A 19,383-nucleotide genomic window follows, 5' to 3' on the forward strand; every position below is an offset into this window, starting at 1 on the left:
TCACGATCCAAGTGGGCATACAGTTATAGTGTGCCGCTTATATGGTGTCTATGTCAAACTAGACACCCCAAAAAACTGTGTCAGCATTTTGACTGTCTGCCAATGCTTGTCGGCATTATGAACGTCGGGAAATCATACTGAACTCATCAATTATTAAGGAGGCAAAGCTCCAAATGAATATAGTCCTTTACAATAAGGATGCTTCAATTTTTAATAAATCAGAAAAATGCTAGTCGTAACCATTTATCGTGACAGAGGATCCAACAATCATTTACACTTCAACCAAATCAGCCAAGTGGATGCTTACAAAGATCTATACAATTAAAACTATATCTAATTGGGGGTTAAGAAATATCCAGAGATGTGTCCATCTCAAACAGAACTTAGGAACTTAGATGTTAGTGCGGCAAGGTAAACTAATTCAGGGAAGGTGAGAGAAGTGGAAAGAAGTCCACTGTAATACTTAACAGAAATAGATCCATTAACATACAGTATACCTAGTTACATAGAGTTCAACTTCACATTGCATCTTCTGCTGATGGCAACAAGGGAGACATATATGTGTCCTGTTAGCTTCTTTATTTGTAAAGTGTTCTGAATTTATAGATACTGTATGTGAAATTGCGAAGCAAACACATTTGATATTTCTATGTGGGTAAATTAATGGGCAATATCATTTCTAAAAAAAATATATAATACTGTTAGAAGCAAGCTCTACTAGTGCCTTTTGTTTGTCATTACATCCATATACATGCACCTAGTAACCAACCTGTTAATTCTAGTCCGGCAGTCGGAAAGAAGTTCTTAAGATTATGAACTGCAAGTTTCACCATTGCCAACCGTATCAGTGTCCAGCTGCAAACAGAACAGATGACTATTGTAACAAGAGAGACCTCATTTACAGAATGCATTGGAAGGGCATACTGAGCAGGCATTCTACATAGACTACTCCAAAACACAGGGGTGGGTATATGTTTATGTGGCAGCAGAATAAAAGGGAAGACTTTACAAAAAGTTAAATGACACCTCTAAGTCCAAACTTGTACCTCTGTAGAACCACTGCTTTTATGAAACGCCCACTGTAGAGTCGCCCCTTTACTGAAATTCAAATTTTCCCTTTGACTCCATTATGCTGCTCTTTTTTAGCCTCATCTATTACATAAATAATTTCTGTGTGAGAGGGCACATCAATATAATAGGGCCACTCATACTTCTTTCAGACATACGAACTGGAAATTTCCCTGCTCAGACCCGGGATTTTTTCATCTGCAAAATCCTAGGTTTTAAAAGTGACCACATTTCTGCAGGCATACAATAATGAGGTCATGTAAATGTGGGGACAGCGCTAAATGGACTGGGTGTGGTTTACAATCGTAAATAATTTACATTCCATGTATGATATACCAATAAAAATACCATACCAGTTTTCTTTTTCAAACACTTTTTTAATCAAAGCACAAAAGTATTTTTGTTCAAGTAATAAAAAAAATGTATGAAAGTCTTTACTTTAACATAAATCTTGTAAATAAGGCTCTTCACTCTATACCCTCTGGCAGAGCTGCCGAGGGGGGGGGGGGAGCGGATACTAATTACTCGAGCCTGGGTTTGATGGAGGGGCTCGGCGATGGCCCTGGTTTGACCTCCACCCCTTCCGTCTCTCCTGGGCAGCAGCAGCACACAGGTACAGCATGTGCTGTGCTGTGGTGACAATAACACCCCCCCCCCCCTCGACTTTAGAGTGTTTTTTTCACCCTCCCCCCTAAACATTCTTGGGTTGTGGCCTAATCGTAAGAGACGGCCATGCCTCCTGCGATTTTTACCGGGGCCTGGCATACCTCTCGGCAGCCCTGCCCTCTGGCACTGAAACGCTTCTCTGCACTGCATTCCGTAGTCCTCTCATGTGTGGCATCTGTCCCTCTCCAGCCATCACTGATGATATCAGCAGGCATCATGCGGCCCTTGCAGGCAAATTAAACGGTTCAAGATGCCAGAGAGCAAATACCCGCATCATTCTCACTTAATCCAGGTCAACAACCCGGGAAGAAAGACCCGGGAAAAACCCAGCTCAATTGCGGGGTCGGTACCTTTCAGACATAACAAAATCTTGTGCGAGTTCATGTGCGAAAACCTGGGATTTTGGAGTACAGTATGTCTAAAGGGGGGGGATCAGAGATATGAATCCCTGCAAGTAGCAAAATGTGACCCAAGATATACAGTAAGACATAACTTAATCCTGGTCAGGTTTCATTAATATGTCCCCATTCATGTGATCCCTGCAATATTCTTATAATACTGATTAGTTGTGAAATAGAAAGACCTCTTACATTTGTAAATTATATCTCCAAACAAGACCCATTCCCTTTTACTGGAATTTTAGCGAAAGTTATGTTTGTCATCATCTGTGGGCAGCACGGATGGTATAATGGTTAGCATTACTGCCTCACAGTGCTGAGGTCATGGGTTCAATTCCCACCATAGCTTTAACTGAGCGGAGTTTGTATATTCTCCCCGTGCTTGCGTGGGTTTACTCCGGGTACTCTGGTTTTCCTCTTGAACATCTGTCCTGCGGTTACCAAAGGAGGTGCACCAAACCCAAACCTGTTTCCATGGCATGACGTTCTCACCGTACACCTCAACAATATGTGTTGCCCTTTAGGGGGGTATTCAATCGCCGGCGGGCATCTCCCGTTGGGGAGATGCCCGCCGGGCCCTATTCAATGCTGTCTTCCCCGACAGCATTGAGCAGGGTATCTGGGCAGAAAGGGCTGCAGCTCGCCTCTTCCCGGCCGCAACTCACGACCACGCCCCCTTCTCGTCCCGCTGCAGGCGGGACATTGAATCCCACCTGCATGTTCTCGGTCGAGCTGACCGAGAACGGGACTGGGTCACGGTTGCTTGACTGCCGTGACCGTCACATTGAATACCCCCATAGACACAAAAAATAACCACTCACACACCTGGTGGGAAATTAGAATTATAGGCATAGAAATTTACAGAACTTTTTTTATTTCTCTTTACCTATAAGAAGAAGAATTTGTGTGCTCTTGTATCTGTGTGTCAGAAAGAAATGCGTCATCATCATCTTCATCATCATCACTTGGAACACTCTCATCGGAGTCGTAGATAAGGCCACTGTCTGACAGAGGAAGGAATGGCTGCAATAAAAAGCATTGGGAGTGGTCATCAAACTAATTTACAAAGAGAAAATAATCAGATAGAGAATACAACAGCAATAATGTTAAATAAGTGTCTGTTTATAATGTCTGAATATAATCCTGACAACCTGATTCTACTTATAAACCCTTTGCATTTGGCTGAATCCAGAAATGATTTATGCTGTACATTCACTTTACACTTCCTTTATAATTATACACACAGCAAAACAAAAAAAAAAATGTCACTTAGGGGGTGATTCTGGTTGGCAGGGTGTGAGAGGTCCATCCCCCTCCATGGTCCACACATCCCCTCTGCTTTGCGAATGGATGTTTTGCATAAAAATCCATTCGCAGGGTAGCATACGGGAGCAAAATCATTCAATGGTCGGTGATCATTGAATGATTTTTCCCATGCTTGCAAATCTAAGTCAGTCTGGGTTGACTTAGTCTTGCAGCGACCGGTATGAGAACTGGGTGGGCAGGTGAGATCCTGTAATTCGCATGGGGATGCCCAACGTTTTCCTGGGTACAGCCATGTGTTTTTGTGAGTTTGCCCAGGAAAAGCTGGGCATCCCCATGTGAACGCCCCCTGCCCACCTCCATCCCTCCCCCACTGTGCGGGCACCACGGCAACTATCCAAGTCACTGAAGGCGCCCACACAGCAGCCTTGCACACGCCGGGGACTGAGGCAATCAGAATGAGGGCCTTAGTAAAGCATATAGCATGCCCTCTTAAATGCTGAAAAAAAAAATCAATAAATCACTTATGGGAGAAAACTGTAACCTTGAACTTATAATTAACCCTGAGCAAAGATTTCACGTAACATGTTCCGTAAACGACTTATCGCAGGTCAGTAGTAAACCATGAACCGTGGCTTCTGTATGAGCTGGATATTGTGTCTGATGGATAAAAAAAAAAAAGGGAACGAAGATTGCTAACCTTCAGATATTTTGTCTGCTGTATGGGAGAGACAATGGGAGTGTGCCTCCGTCACTAAATGTATTAAAGTATGAACTGGCAACTCTGTTCAATTATCAAGAGATTACAAATGCCCAACAACATGCAAGGGATATCTGAGGGCAACAACCTTTCTTCAACCCCAATGACTTCTAGTCATGTAAGCACAATCCTTTATAGGTAACGTGAACAATTCAACATTTACTACATTAAAGCAAATGTAAATGATAAAGAAAAACTATATATATTTTAAAATAAAGGCTATGTTCAACTTTAAAGAAATATAATATTAAATAGAGGCTTTAAACATTTCTTCAGATGTTACATAGAAACATAGAATTTGACGGCAGATAAGTATCACTTGGCCCATCTAGTCTGCCCCTTTTTTAAACATCCTTATTTTTTTTTAAATGTGTTGTATTGTTAAAATGTGTGCATTGCAACTATAACCTCCATCCTAAATGTATATACTGGAAAGCAGAAAAAGAACCTTGTGGCTCTTAATAATACATATGAAACAATCACAATGAAAGTAATCACAATTTATTAAACAATTAAAAATACATTAAATTAAATAAAGACATAACAAATACACAGAAAAAAAAGAAATGATCTAAATATGTACAGTATAAAAAAATCCAGCAGATCAGTATATGAAAACAAATAACTACCTGGGGGTATCATACTAAAAGTGCCCTTGAGTGATTTTTATCATTCAAGTCCGGTATTCAAATTATCTCAATACAGCACAGGGTGCAGGGGATAGGAGTTTACCAGAGGTGCTTCCAATTAAGACCGCTTAGTCCAATAGTTTGCAAATTTTTGCACTAAATGATACTCACATAGATTGTGTGTTGAGATCAAAAAGGGCCCCCCTCTGTTATAGGAAATATCCGGCGGGGTAGCGACTGTGGTATATGATGCGGGTTCTGATGTCCGTCCGAGCACTTTGTCGATTTGACTTTTTAATCTCTTGGATTGTACCAAAATTATCGATATTAATCAGGAGCAACAAATATTTTGCCATTAAAACAACAAAGTGGCATAATGTCACACACGTGGAATATCAATAAGCAAATGCCATGAAGTATATTGTAATATGATACCCCCCGGGTGGTTATTTATTTTTCCTCCCACAATCCAAAAATATAATGGTAGGTTAATTGGTTTCGACAAAAATTAACCCTAGAATGTCTGTGTGTGAGTGTACATGTGGTAGGGAATATAGATTGTAAGCTCCACTGGGGCAGGGACTGATGTGAATGTTCAAATATTCCCTGTAAAGCGCTGCGGAATATGTGTGCGCTATATAAGAAACGGTTAGTACTGTAAATAAATAATTACATTGTTCTCTAGTAGCATATATTGTATACAAACTGTACAGTAGACAAGCCAAACTTTCCATAAAATCAATCATTAATTTGACTGCAATTTAGTAGAAATACAAAAAACGGTAAACTAACATGCAACCTACCTTGGCAACAAAATAGTCCCACATGCTCAGTTCTGGGGGAATGAATTTCTCTTTGTATGTTGGTCTCTCAGCAGGAACTGGAGGTGGAACAGCAACATCCTTTACGGACCGTCCAGGCACCAACATTCTCATATTAAATCGACGGCGATGCTTATCTATTTCTTCTGATAGGACAGGGATTGCTATAGAAAAAAATAGCCCATATACATGTCGTAATTCAGGTCTTTATTTGCCACATAAGCATTCACAAATAAAAATGAAATAGATAATCAAAGAATTACAGGTGATCTAAACAGGAAACGGTCATCTGTCAGACCACACTTAGGTCGACAGTCATTAGGTCAACCCCGGAAGGTCGACTGGGTTAAAGGTCGACATGGGTCAAGGTCGACATGACTTAAGGTCGACATGGGCCAAGGTCGACAGTCATTAGGTCGACATGAGTTTTTCACTGTTTTTTGAGCCGACATGTGCCGACAGGCGGTATTTTATGCCCTACCATCCACTAGGGCGCGGTGGGAGAATAAAATAGTGTTCCGAGCGTAGCCAGGCACCATGCCCGAAGCATTGCGAGCGAAGTGAGCGATGCGAGGGGCTGCGTTTCAACTCCAACTGTGTCCATGTCGACTGTGTCGACATTTGGGTAAAAAAAAAACAGTGAAAACTCATGTCGACCTAGAACCATGTCGACCATGGCCCATGTCGACCTTAAGTCATGTCGACCTTGGGACCTGCACGTCCGCCAGCCACGCTTCCTGCCAGCGCTAGAATGGCTCCATCTGTACCCATTACCAAATTAAGTATATAAACCATAGATATCACATTTACATTACAGTTTCCAGATTGTTAACTGTTGGTTGGTAAAATTGAAAAACATTTTAGGAGATCAAAAGAGGGCCCTAAGACTGCCTCGGGCCTTCCACAGTTTTAATCCAGCAATGCCTGCAACTGCCAGTAGGATTGACCAACAAGCTGTTTCATACATAAATTTGTGTTTTACAAACTCAAAGTTTCCTCAATTCCTACTTGTACCCCACTTAGCTGCACACACCTGCAGGAAGCAACAAAGCAATGGACAATCTGGAGCAAACTGGTACATAGTTACCATACTAGTCTGTTTAATTGTGTCAAATTTAGTCCTAAATACAGTATATTACTGGGGCACCACACAGCTCCCTACAGCACTGTTTTCATTCCCCACCCCGCCGGTCAGCGCCCTTCAGCTGCAGTTTTTCGCCACAAAAGAGCATCCACAGCAGTGTGCTGACTGGGAAGAAAGGCAGTCAGTCCCCTCTCCCTGCGTGACGTGGTGGGGGAAGCGCCCAAAGTAGGCATCTCTGGTGCCCTTTGTGCAGAGCATGCAACTGTACATACAGATGGATCCACTCTCATCTATTCCTTTAATAGGTGTATTACATATCTTACACCATTTTCAAAGAAGGGGGTGTGGCCACATCCAAACACTTTGTACAAGTGGGTCCTATTACACCCTGACTATCAAACAATCCATCTCTTGAGACATTACCTCTATGTAGAGTTTGTTAGTATATACCTGTGGTCCATCATTGAAACAATATCAATGTATAGCATGCTACCACTATAGTGTAGACAGACAATTCACTGAATTGTTCCATAAATTCCCGGGGCATTCTAACATCCACATAATCACTGACATTTGCCCACACGCTAGTGTTAAGCGGTTTCCTTTTCATGTGATAATGGGAAGGTTTGTGCTTATTACATTCCTTTGGTCTACCAAGAGGAGGTGTTCTACAGTTTTGTACATAAGAACAACTCTGATCAATTATCAATCTTCTATTGACAGTAGTGCCACATTCTCCGCACACCAATATCATACACCTTGTAGAATATGAAAAAGAATAGAAAACATCAAACCTAATCAGCACGGACAGCTTGAGGATGACAGACACCATAAACGGATTAACATGTAGGGCAAAGTGTACCTGGAATACTTTCTGGTGGCTTTCTTGGTTTCACAACAAGCTTAACTCCTCCCCCAAATACTGCTGCCCACATTCGGTTGTTTAGCGGATGAGCAGCTATACGAAACAGTTCTGTGCTGGAGTCGGTAGCAAGGGCGTGGATCAGAAGGCTGACATAGACCGCTACAACGGCTTCACACAGCAGGACATTAAGTTTGGGCTGATCCTCATCCTGGGCGGTATTTAGGAGATTGATTAGAGAGCTTACGCCTGCAAGATGAAAAAACAATAAGGGGGTTACGCAATTCCTTGCAATGTGATTGGGTGCAGCCAGAACAGTCAAAGAAAGGAACTCTGCGAACAACGCTTTGCTCATTTTTTCTTGAACCCCATATAGATAAGCACATGAAAATAATCAAATATCGTCTACTAAAGTAACATTTACAATGGTAACAAAAGAACAATAAAACATAACAAAATAAAATAAAGCAGGCATTAGTTTGTAAACATAAAACGTCCTAATATACAGCAATAATTAGGCGTGTGTGTGCAATAACTGTAATGGACTTCAGTGTAAGAACTATATTAGAGCAATTGCCTAAAATAAAATAAATAGAAAAATAATCGATTTGATACAATTACCATTATATTTATTAATTAGCTTGTTTTTAAGTCAAATCCACTTTATCAGGGTATGGATCATTAGGTTGACATGCTAAAATGTCGAAATGGGTCTAGGTCGACACAAGCATTAGGTCGACATGGGGTCTTTCACTGTTTTTTACACTGAAATATAGCACTGCGTCCCCTCGCTCGGAACACTATTTTATTCTCCCACCACGCCCTAGTGGATGGTAGGGCATGAAATAATGTCGGTCAGCTCCAAAAAAAAGTGAAAAACCCCATGTCGACCTTTTGACTGTCGATCAGAGTCACTGGGAAACACAACTACCATGATACCAAAGCAGTTTTGTATTAAATTAGATTTTTAAACAATTTTTCATTTTAATGTTACTAATTGTGTGCAAATAGTTGTTTTAAAGAATATGTCTTCTAATTACCATATTTATAAAAACTGCTAAAAAACATGGTTAAATACAAAACTAGACATTGCTGCCAATAATTTTAGCACAAGCTGTGTTCCTTGCTATAGTGCCCTTACCTGGCCATGAGGCAGGTGGTGAATTTGGAGTGGCATGTTCTTCAATGCTTTCTGTCCGAAGCCGTCTTCGGTCACTCAGGAGGAGACCTTGGTAAGCCATTCCCGTAAACTGGTTTGCTTCTGTTTGACTGCTGCATAAAATAATTGATGACAATTAACCAAACTCAGAGAACCACAAACTAATCGGCCCCTTTTATATGTTGTATGTTGCATAGTTGCTACAGTATTTTTATCAATTTTACTTATAAGGCACCTCAAGTGTTTCGCAGCGCCGTACAAAGGAACAGTACAGGGAGACAAAACTTAACATTACAGTAAATTAATAACAAAAATAGAGTACAGGTAAAAAGAGCGCCACAGTTCAATAGACATTACAGCTTAAATGTAAGTAGTGAGGACTTAGTCAATGTACTATTAGCGGCTGGTGGCCAAAGATGGAGAGGAGTATGTGGATGAAGATGGTCGCTCCCATACTCAAACACTCAGTTTGAGTATGGGAGAGCTGTGAGTGAAATGTGAAGAGAAGAGGGCTTTGACAACAGAAGGAAAGAGGGCCACACAGTATCTGCGAGAACAGTTCTGTCTTCAGTTCTGTCCAGTATTGGGCTTGTGTGTTTAATGTCTGTATACAGCAAGCAAATGCATAAGCTCACATAAAGAGCATTACTATTCCATAGCGCAGAACATGTCACAGTTACAGTGTCACATGAAGTTTTCGTTAATTTTACTGAGGGTGAAAGCTATTTAATTTGAATTTGTAAATTCTGTACATATGTAGTTCTGTAAGAAGGCTGCTTTATACTTGAGTATTACTTTGAATATTAAGCTATTGCTTTTGATACATACAGTAATATCATAAAGATGAGCACTGTCAGTCCATCCTGGTGAATACAGTAATTTGAGTGGCCAATGATTTCATGGGTGCATCTGCTGTGCCCTTGTTTAGAAAGTCTCCCTGAGTCCCCGTTTACGGTATGTCTACCCGAGTCTCCATGCCGCTATCGCATGCTGAAAAAATCTAGTTTGATCGTCGGTCAGGGCCAGTGTTCTCACCGGAGAACACTGGCCCTGTGTGTGCTGACCGCTCAGCACATATTGCTGTGCAGCGTTGTGCGCGGAGTGATCTAACGCTCAGCAAAATCTCCCCATGTGTGGGCTCCATAACACTGCTGTATTTACATGCAACTTACAAACAACTTTATTACAGGCTTATTAATAGAGGCAACATTGTTTCAAGTGCTACCATAACACTAATTTTGTGTACACACGGTGCGATATGGCTTCCGATGTTGCCGATATAGTGCACATCGGAAGCCATATCGCATGCCGATTGTGTACTTTTTAGGGCTTGTGAGCCTGATGCGCTGCCGATGCGCGCTCCCGTGTGAGCGCAAATCAGCAGCGACATAGTGAGGGCAGGCAAGACTAAATAGTGCAGATCTGCACTATATAGTCTCTGTGCCTTTATACTTACATAGCTCCGGCGGCCAGAGGGGCTTCTCCTGGGGCTGCAGGGCTGATGCGCAGTGACCCGAAAGTCCGCCATATAGGGGAGGGGGGTGGACTCTGATGTATGCATGGGGGGGCGGCGGGGGGAAGCTGTTGCTGTGCCGCGGCCCCGCACTGCCATCTGTGCCCCTACCCGGCACCTGCAGGATGGTGACAGGTATCGGTACTGTACTCTCTTCTCTCCTTCATGCCGTGCGATGCGAGTCCCGATGCGACTCGCATCGCACGGCATGTCGTGTGTACACACCATAACTATGTTACTAGTGTGTGCCAGTGATGTGGTATCATTCTAGTTTTCAGAATGCTTCTTGTCTTAGCAGCATACTTTTTCTTACAGTAACCTAAATTTTTGTGCACCTCCTACAATAATAATTATTACTATTACTATAAAGATCTATACAATTTTACAAATATAGTCAAAGCTAAACAAACTTTTTAAAATGTAAATTCGTCCCTTAAAAAAAAAAAGTGCATGACAAAATAACCATTATAAGAATACAGAGTAAAGAAAAAGATCCTGTCTTACCTGTAACTATGGCTGTCACAAAGGGCCTGGTATATGGATGAAGAAAGTGAAGCAGCCAACAAGTGCAGTGTGTATACCTTTAAGACAAAATACAGGGAACGCACTAAATCAGACACTGGTCATTTATGAACTTGACCAACTGTGGCCGCTCTGTAAAACATGCCGTGATTTGACATGAAATTATGGGGTGTGGTATAGGGGTCCGACAGTCGGGATCCCGACAGTCATTATCCCGACTGGCCGGACCCAGACAGCATGGCGAGCGCAACAAAGCATCTTGCGGGCACGGTGGCTCGCTACATGAGCCACCTATTCTATTCTCCCTCTATGGGGGTCGTGGACCCCCACAAGGGAAAATAGCCGACGCCTGTCTGGAACCCGGCTGTCGGTGTTTTGACAGTCGGGATCTGACGTCGGGTGAATGCTGGTCGGGATCCCGACTGTCGGGCCCCCATCCGGCACCCGAAATTATGGCAGTATTTGTATTCAGATGTTAGGAGGAGATGGAAGAAATAAGATGTCACTTAACAAGTGTGAGCTACATGTCTTATGTATGAAATAACAATTATAGTTGCAGTGACACATATAGGACAGTCCTAACACATTCTTCACTCTCAAGATTCATTTAGATAAGTATATTCCCTTGTCACAGCATGCCAGAGCCCAGATCCATCTTACCAGATATGGCTTCACTGTTACCCAAGTGCTGCCAAAACACACTGCAGTGAAGTTGGCTATTCTCATGATTCCACATAAAAAGCCAGGTTCTGACCTATTCCTGTCAACTACACTCCAATTTGGCCACCAGCCCAAACATTGGAAACCAGTCAGAGGGCCGTGACCTGCATATCAGGAGCAGCAAAGCTCAAACTGCCCTGTGGAGTCTTAGGTGAAGGCCCAATATGTTACAATCCATGCATTTATGGGCCTACATACTGTATAGGGAGACACTGCTGAGCAATGTAAATTGCTTAGCAAGGTCGCTCAGCACACAATGCTGCACAGCGATGTGTCAGCGATGTGAGCGGAGAGATCGGTCAGGTCTCTGGTGAGAACACTGGCCCTGACCAGCGATCTCTCTAGATTTATCCTGCATGCAGGATATTAATCGCCGAGCGATAGCGACGTGGGGGTCTGTGCATGACTATCGCAATGGTCCCTACACAAGGAGCGATGTAGGGGCACTTTCTAAGCGATCTAGTCAGAACGCTTAGAAAATACCCTGAACCTCCCTGTGTGCAGGGCTATGCAAAATCCACTTGTTCGACCAACATCCATACCTCGGTAATGATTATTGTACAGGCTATCCTAGTAGTTTATTCCCATGCCTGTGCATTGTTTTCTCTATACTTCACAGCTCTACTGCTATATATAGAGTGGAGGAAGCTGGCATGCAGAGATGCATATAGGGGTTTCAGCACATAGGGCAAACGATGGGGCTTCTCCCTCCTCCATATTATCAGAATAATTACACACTGTACTTATAACTTGGATATATGCAAACCAAAACAATAATCAACTCTTCGCTCAATGCCAAGCAACATTCATGTACATGAGACCATTGTATTCTGGGAATGCTGAGGACAGTGCCTGCATCTTCAGATGCAGATTTACTCGCCTCAACTAAGCATTTTAGATGGCCATACCTAGTAACCTGAGGATTACGTGGATGGCAAATGTCTCACGAGCGATCAGTTGCTGTGTCTCCAGACACAGCTGGGGATCACAGAAACTGGCACAAGGCATCTACCTAAACAAGACACCTCCTTAAGACTTAGCACAATTTAGCAGTTTCAACTACTGAACTAGTGCTTTGTGTCCATCTATCTCTCAATCAGGCCCTTACATGGAAGAAATAACAGTAGCAGTGCTTGATGATGATACACCGATAATAATAAAAAAAAAAATCATATGAATGTTAAAAAAACAATATTTTATAATATTAGAATAAATATAAAGAATAAACAGACTCATAATTAAAATTAAGTATTCAGTTTCCACACTTTCAGGAATGGGGTAGGACTCTCAGCAATATGAAATAGGTTTGGAAATAGGTTCATACAGGTAAGTGCCAGCTAGGAGTGTTGTTTAGGGCTACAGTATTATGTTTCAGAAGAAACATACATTATGCAGAGAACAGTAAGTCAAAACAGGATAACACAGAAAATATGTTACTACAGTTAATTATCGATTGTAAAATATATAAAGTTCACTTTTAAATGGTATAGACTGCATTCAAGGGGTTTTCAGAATTACCTTTGGATCCTGGTCGACTGGGTGTGGGGGATCCTTCATCTGAACAATAGTGTATAGAATGTCATGAATGTGATTGTTCAGGTACAGCACAGGATTAGCAATCACAGTTTTTGTCACCGCAATGCTTGCTGATAATAACGGGAGGGTTGTAGGTAGTGGAAGCGGTGACTGCAGTTGCTTTACTGTTGTTTCCTGTGTGTGAGTGAAAAGTCAAAACATTAATTTATGTACAGTATGGCACATAAAAACGCACAGACATGAAGCCAAACCTAAAATATAATTTATGGTGTAAACATTGCTGAACCCTATTATTTTACCATTACTGGGGTGTTACAATACTGTAACTCTGGAACACATGTAAGTATTGCTAAGAGGACACAGGCATATTAGGTTGGTACTTTATCTCCACCCTCTTTATCTATCCCCAGAGTAAATAGATCCAAGAATTTATAGATGTCATTTCCTTGTACAGAACTGAAAAAAAAAATACTAGAATAAAAAAAAGTTACTCAAGGCTACACGTTCGGTAAAATCCATTTACTTGTGTGGTCAAACATGAAACAATCCATGGTCATGTAACACTTCACAGTAAAACCTCATTAAACTGTACAGAACAAACCTGTTCCTTGGCTTCTATTAAATAATTTCAAGAAAATGTAAGAGTGAAGTAAAGATAAAATATCAGCAGAAAAAAAAGACAAATCTAAAAAGAGCATATTTGGCTAATTAAGCTGCTCTAATTTTAAATACACATTTTGGCCTTTGCCATTCATTAAAGAATGTCCTGGTGAGGTTCAAAACCTTTTTATACAAAACTGTAAGAGATCTAAAGTACAATACATACAATGCTGCTAACTGGGTCATCTGAGACAGTCAATAATACAATGTTCTAGGACATCACAAGTCATTTGGTAAATGATGACTAAAGAATTACAATATACAGATAAATTAGGTTACTATGGTAACCTGTGGTACATAGAAAAATGCACTTAGCACTCATGGTGACCGACCAAAATATGTGTCTATCAAATAAAAGCACAGATGCAATCGCACCAAACAGCCGCTCTTGGCACACTATGTTGCATGAGACGCTTTGGTACTTGAGTACTAGCACGGCGCCCACGATATTTGGTCGCACGACATATAATCGCATCGCATGCCATACACCCGATGCACTGGGATGCGTTTTAAAATTGTATAAGCCCCCTATACGATGTTTAATTGTATAAGCACCCTAATGGGGGCTTACAATGTTAAATGCACCCCCATGCCACCCCCCACTATGAACGTGAACTCGAAGCGTGGTGAGCGCAGCGAGCGCGCGAGGTGCGGCGGTACGCGTCCTACGACCTTTTCCTACCCCCACTATTCATGTCGGCGTAGAGTTGACTCTATATAGTGTGGCGAGCGCAGCGCGAGCCACCGAGCCCGAAGCGTGGCGAGCCCCGCGTACTACTTTGCTCGCCACACTATATAAAAAGTCAAATCCACGCCGACGTGGATAGTGGGGGTATGAAAAGGTCGTAGGACGCATACCGCCGCCCCTCGCGGGCCCGCTGTGCTCGCCACGTTCATAGTGGGGGTGGGGTGGGGGTGCATTTAACATTGTAAGCCACCATTAGGGTGCTTATACAATTTTAAATCGCATACCATTGTATATGCGATACAATGGCATACAATTCGATGGTATACAATTTAAAATTGTATAACATCGGCTGCCATCGCATGCCTTATGGTCTGCGATGTGATGGGCGCCGTGCTACTACACAAGTACCGACTCTTTTAGCATCAGGCAGCTTTTTAGCTATTTATCCCATTATCCCCCAAGCAGGCATCCTGATCTCCCAATGACAACAATGATCAGTGATTATACAAAGGGTTCCTCAGACACTCAATAATTGGATAGCCCGATAATGACCATATATATGACCGATATGACCTGTTTATTTCATGGAAATAAGAAATGGAGTATGACATTACAATATGAGTAATGTATTATTGTAAAATGAAAAGCGAAGAAAGTCACTATATTTCTACACACTACACAATAGGGCTATATTTTCCCAGAATGAAACTTAAGTTGGTCATTTGTTCCACCATACTCTCCACTGTTCCCCAAGCTTAGCTCCTCAATACCTTAACTGACTCAATAGCTTCACTGCACAAACCCAGTTTCTCTGCTGGCACCACCTCCATTGCAGTATAGCCAAAATTACCCCATTTGTCAATTATGTAGTAACCAATAACCAATACTGTGCCGTATTCATTCATTATCTGTTCACAAATGGATCTTCTCAATTTCTATTGGTCCCTAAAGCAGTGATGAGGCTAATCATCATATCAGGTTTGTGAATCTCTTCACTGGCATCCCAGTCCTGCCAAAAGTCACCACAAGAGACATTACTTACTCCTTCAATAGCCTTATCAATGGTTTACCTTTGTGTGTCTCTCTCCTTGCTTAGATTTTACAAACATTGACTAATGCAACCTATTTGGTCTATATTTCTTCTTAAATTGACTGATATATCTCACTGCTCCACATCTGTTGCACCCCTTCCCCTATCACATCATCCCAAATGAATAGATTTATTAGCCTATTTAAAAAGTCATACATTCTGCAAGGTAAAATATAAAAAAATGTCATGTTAACTACTAACATAAAATAGGTTTCTATGTGTGTTTACTTTACAAACTGAAATATTACCTGTTGAGACTCTTGTAATAAAAACTTCAGCTCCATTCTTACAGATGCCAAGCCACCACCTTGTGCACCATGCAAACTGCAGTAGCTTAGGAACACTCGTAAAAGTGCTTGATTTTTTTGTAGCCACCACTTTCGTTTTTCAGCATGTTCCCGCTTAGCTTGTAGTCGCTGGCGTTCTATTTGATGACGTTCATAGGAGTCAATATCGGTTTTCTCTGAAAATTCTTGATTGTCTAATATATCCCCAGAAGAAGCTGATTCAATTGTGAAATCTTTACTGTCGGTTTCATGGTTAAATATTTTGTGCATTGCAGCAATCTCTTTTTCCAACCAGTTATACAGTTGGAACCTTAGTTTTCCACCATCTACTTCATGCCCTGTAGCCAATGTTCTCAACTCAGTCATAAGAATCTTTAAGCAGGCTCTAAATTTAAGCTGCTCAGCAATTACATCAACTTTACTATCTGCCAATTTGGTGTATTTTACAGTTGGTGTTTCAGAACTGGCATCTTGTAGACTTTGATTATTTTGGTCCAAGTTCAAACTCTTTAATACTAACCCATCATCATCATCTTCTTGGTCACTCCCTTTATCATCTCCCCAATCCAGTTGAAGTGGTTCATCCTCAATCTTCACCAATGGAGAACCCCAGTCAAAATCAGTAACAGACTCTTCAAATTGTGATGGTTTTGTTAAAGTTGTGGTTGGGATGCTCCATACCAACTCAGTCCCCTCATCCAAATTGTTTGGTTTGTCTATGGATTGTAAACTGTCTTGTCCAAACGAACCCAAGCTTAACAGATCTTCATCAATGACCATTGACTTGCTTAGCTTTGGAATCTTGGAAAGAACTTCTAATGCAAGCACTGGACATCCTACTTTGAAGTGAGCATTTGCAGTTGTAAAAAACAATTTCCTCTCAATTAAATTGATTTCATCCACATAGTTTTTATCAGTCTTTAAACCTACTGTAGCAAGAGTGGCTTCTGGAGCATTAAAATGTCGGCGTATCAGCAGTGGGTGAGTCCGGAGGTAGTTGTAAAAACTAAACACCATAGGGTTGCACGACTTGACGAGAACTAAAGAAATATAACATAATTAAATCACAAATAAAGTTCTGTATCAATGCAGGGTTATTTCAGCTTAAAAGAAACATTAATTTTCCTATTTTCATTTTGTGTCTTTCACAGAACAGCTAATTAGCCTCTATGTTAGAAGTGTAAAAACAAAATGGAATGAAAAATAATCGGGAGGGTGTGTCCATAGTTAATTCATTACCATGTCTAATAATATAAATTAGGTTGGTGAATACGCTATCCATCATACAAAGCAAGTAGCCAATTCACTAAGTATTGGCAAGCTACCACAAAAGACAGCATTTTTGTAACTGCCAAAAAATGCCCAATTATCAAAACTATTTTTTCATGAAATATAAATATATAAAAAAATAAAAAAAACATATTACTGTCACAGTGACACGAAGAGAACACCAAGCAAGAAAAGAACACCAATTCGAAGATACAGTTAATGAGGGACACTGATCAAAAGCAAGGGTACCTGGCCCAATTATCACTGACAATGAATGGAAAAGTTATATAATTCCCTAGTTCTATTTGACCATGGATAGACAAATACAAAACATTTGCTCATCCTAGAATATAAAAACTATAATTTATTGTCTGAATTATGAGTTTTACTACGTTAAATATGGCACTTAAAAGTTTACTCAATTACTTTATACATTAAAAAAATTATCCACTTTTCCTTCTACTGCATTATTTAAATGAATTTTAGTTTATACATGTATGTGTGCTTGTCCTTGTCCAAATATACAAATGATTTTACATGAATAGTCAATAAGGATCCATTACTTGGGCAGTTTTTGGGAACAGATTAAAATCAACCATTTGCTTACAAGATCTGGAAAATGGACAAAAGCAGTCATCTGCATAAATTGATTTAACTAATTTGTCTGAATGGCCATTTTTTGTCCGTTTTCGAAGTTTCGAAGCAAATATTGAATTGTTCTTTGCGCCCAAAATATTCCAAAATTTAATTCCAACCAGCCAGATTGGAAAGATAATCTTATAGTGTGTATGGGCCTTACAAAAGTTTGTCCTTGGTCTTTTTAGCCAATTAAGCATTACAAGTGCAGATCCAGTTGTGTTTGTGTGTGTAGTTGCATGGAACAGAGAAGTTCAAAAATATTGGCTTGTTCTGTGTCCATAATTCCAGAACACATTATTCAATGCTCTTCTGACATTATAAGTGTTTTAGAACAGAACAGTAATTATGCTTGCTCCCATCAATACCAATATGTTTTATTACTGCTCAGATACTGAACTAAAGGTCACATCAGCAAATCAATTATAATAATATCCACATAAGCAAATAAGTATTATGAATGTATGCGGTCACACATACTTTTTTTTTTAGATGAACTTATAGGTGCTTTGTGTCAAATATAGAAAATATGTGACATTTTATCTAGTAGGAAGTTATACCTACCGGGGTTTTCATCATCTTCCTTTGGGGTTTGCTCCAGTAAAGTGTCCAAGGCCTGAGTGTAGTCTTTCAGTATCCAGTAAGCAATGCTCCGTAAAAATGGATCGGGGTGCAGCCTTGAACAGCAGAAGCCAGTGCCATCTTTTTGACAACCCAACACTCTTTCATAGAGTAGAGACTGGTATGTAGAGGAGGTGTCAAATTCTGATTCATACAAGCGGGCAATTACCATTGCCAGCTGGATGTCTTCCATTTTTTCTAGACATACCTTAAAAAGGACAAGTGGTTTAATTAGCTTTTGATTTAGATTGTTGTACAGGTGCAAAATCGTTTAAACAACTGTTTAATAATAAATATAACAGCAGTACCACCTCGTACCTCAATAGCATCCTTTAGAGAACCTGCCAGTAAAAAGAACGCTGCTGATTGCTCAAAGCGCTGTTTTCCAAGTAAGGAGAAGGCATTTTTCAGAGCTGCTTTTCTCCACCTATCCTCTTTAAAATTATGGCTAAAAAATTGGGTCATTTTCTCATCATGCTGTGACCTAAAAGAACATGAACAGTATTAAATTGTAGAGTGAAAAAAAAACGTTTGTACCAATAAAATGGAAATAATGAAAACTTCCAGGAAACAATCATTTTTTTCTTAACCATAACAACTGGATTTTCATACTTACTATAAACGCAGTTCCTCAGAATCCAAGTGGGGGACAGTGCGGTAACTGAGCTGGCTGAGGTGCTAAAGGTTAACTAAAATCTGCTCTCCCTCTAAACTAAAGATTAAAACTAAAGAAAAAAACTAGAAAACCAGAACATGGAAAAACAAAACCACATATATAACCTTACAGAGCTAGTGTCACAGGAACCAAAGGTATAAAACTCGGAAAGTTTGTTGACGGTATGCAGTGGAGAAGGTCACCGCTCTACACAGCTGTTCCCCTAAGGAACCATGGAGGACTGCCCAGGATGCAATGAATGGTATGAGTAGATTGAGCCTGGAGTGAAGCAGGGACTGGCTTATCAGAGGATAGGGAAGCCTGTAAGATGGTAGTGGTAGCCCAACGAGCAAAGGAACTCTTAGAGGTGGGCCAATACCATTTAGGGGTATCGATAAGTACCAAAAGAGAATACATATGACTAATTGAAGAGGATATAAATCCATAAAGGTGGACAAAGAGCTAGAGGAAGACCA

General features: G+C 40.7%; 1 protein-coding gene across 2 annotated transcripts in view; it reads right to left on the minus strand.

The window, feature by feature from the left end:
• Positions 1 to 19,383, minus strand: part of DMXL2 (Dmx like 2) — a 122,471-nt gene that overhangs the window by 17,583 nt on the left and 85,505 nt on the right. For both annotated transcript variants that reach the window (XM_083183914.1, XM_083183915.1), the window contains exons 22-31: positions 18,571 to 18,736; positions 18,196 to 18,460; positions 15,688 to 16,766; positions 12,984 to 13,175; positions 10,728 to 10,804; positions 8,693 to 8,823; positions 7,552 to 7,800; positions 5,588 to 5,769; positions 3,019 to 3,155; positions 770 to 855 (exon numbers count right to left, since the gene is read on the minus strand). In XM_083183914.1, coding sequence (XP_083040040.1) covers positions 770 to 855; positions 3,019 to 3,155; positions 5,588 to 5,769; positions 7,552 to 7,800; positions 8,693 to 8,823; positions 10,728 to 10,804; positions 12,984 to 13,175; positions 15,688 to 16,766; positions 18,196 to 18,460; positions 18,571 to 18,736 — 2,564 coding nt within the window. The remainder of the gene's footprint in view (positions 1 to 769; positions 856 to 3,018; positions 3,156 to 5,587; positions 5,770 to 7,551; positions 7,801 to 8,692; positions 8,824 to 10,727; positions 10,805 to 12,983; positions 13,176 to 15,687; positions 16,767 to 18,195; positions 18,461 to 18,570; positions 18,737 to 19,383) is intronic.

Source organism: Crinia signifera, chromosome 4, assembly GCF_055691185.1.
Source record: "Crinia signifera chromosome 4, ASM5569118v1, whole genome shotgun sequence".
Classification (NCBI taxonomy): Eukaryota; Metazoa; Chordata; class Amphibia; order Anura; family Myobatrachidae; genus Crinia; species Crinia signifera.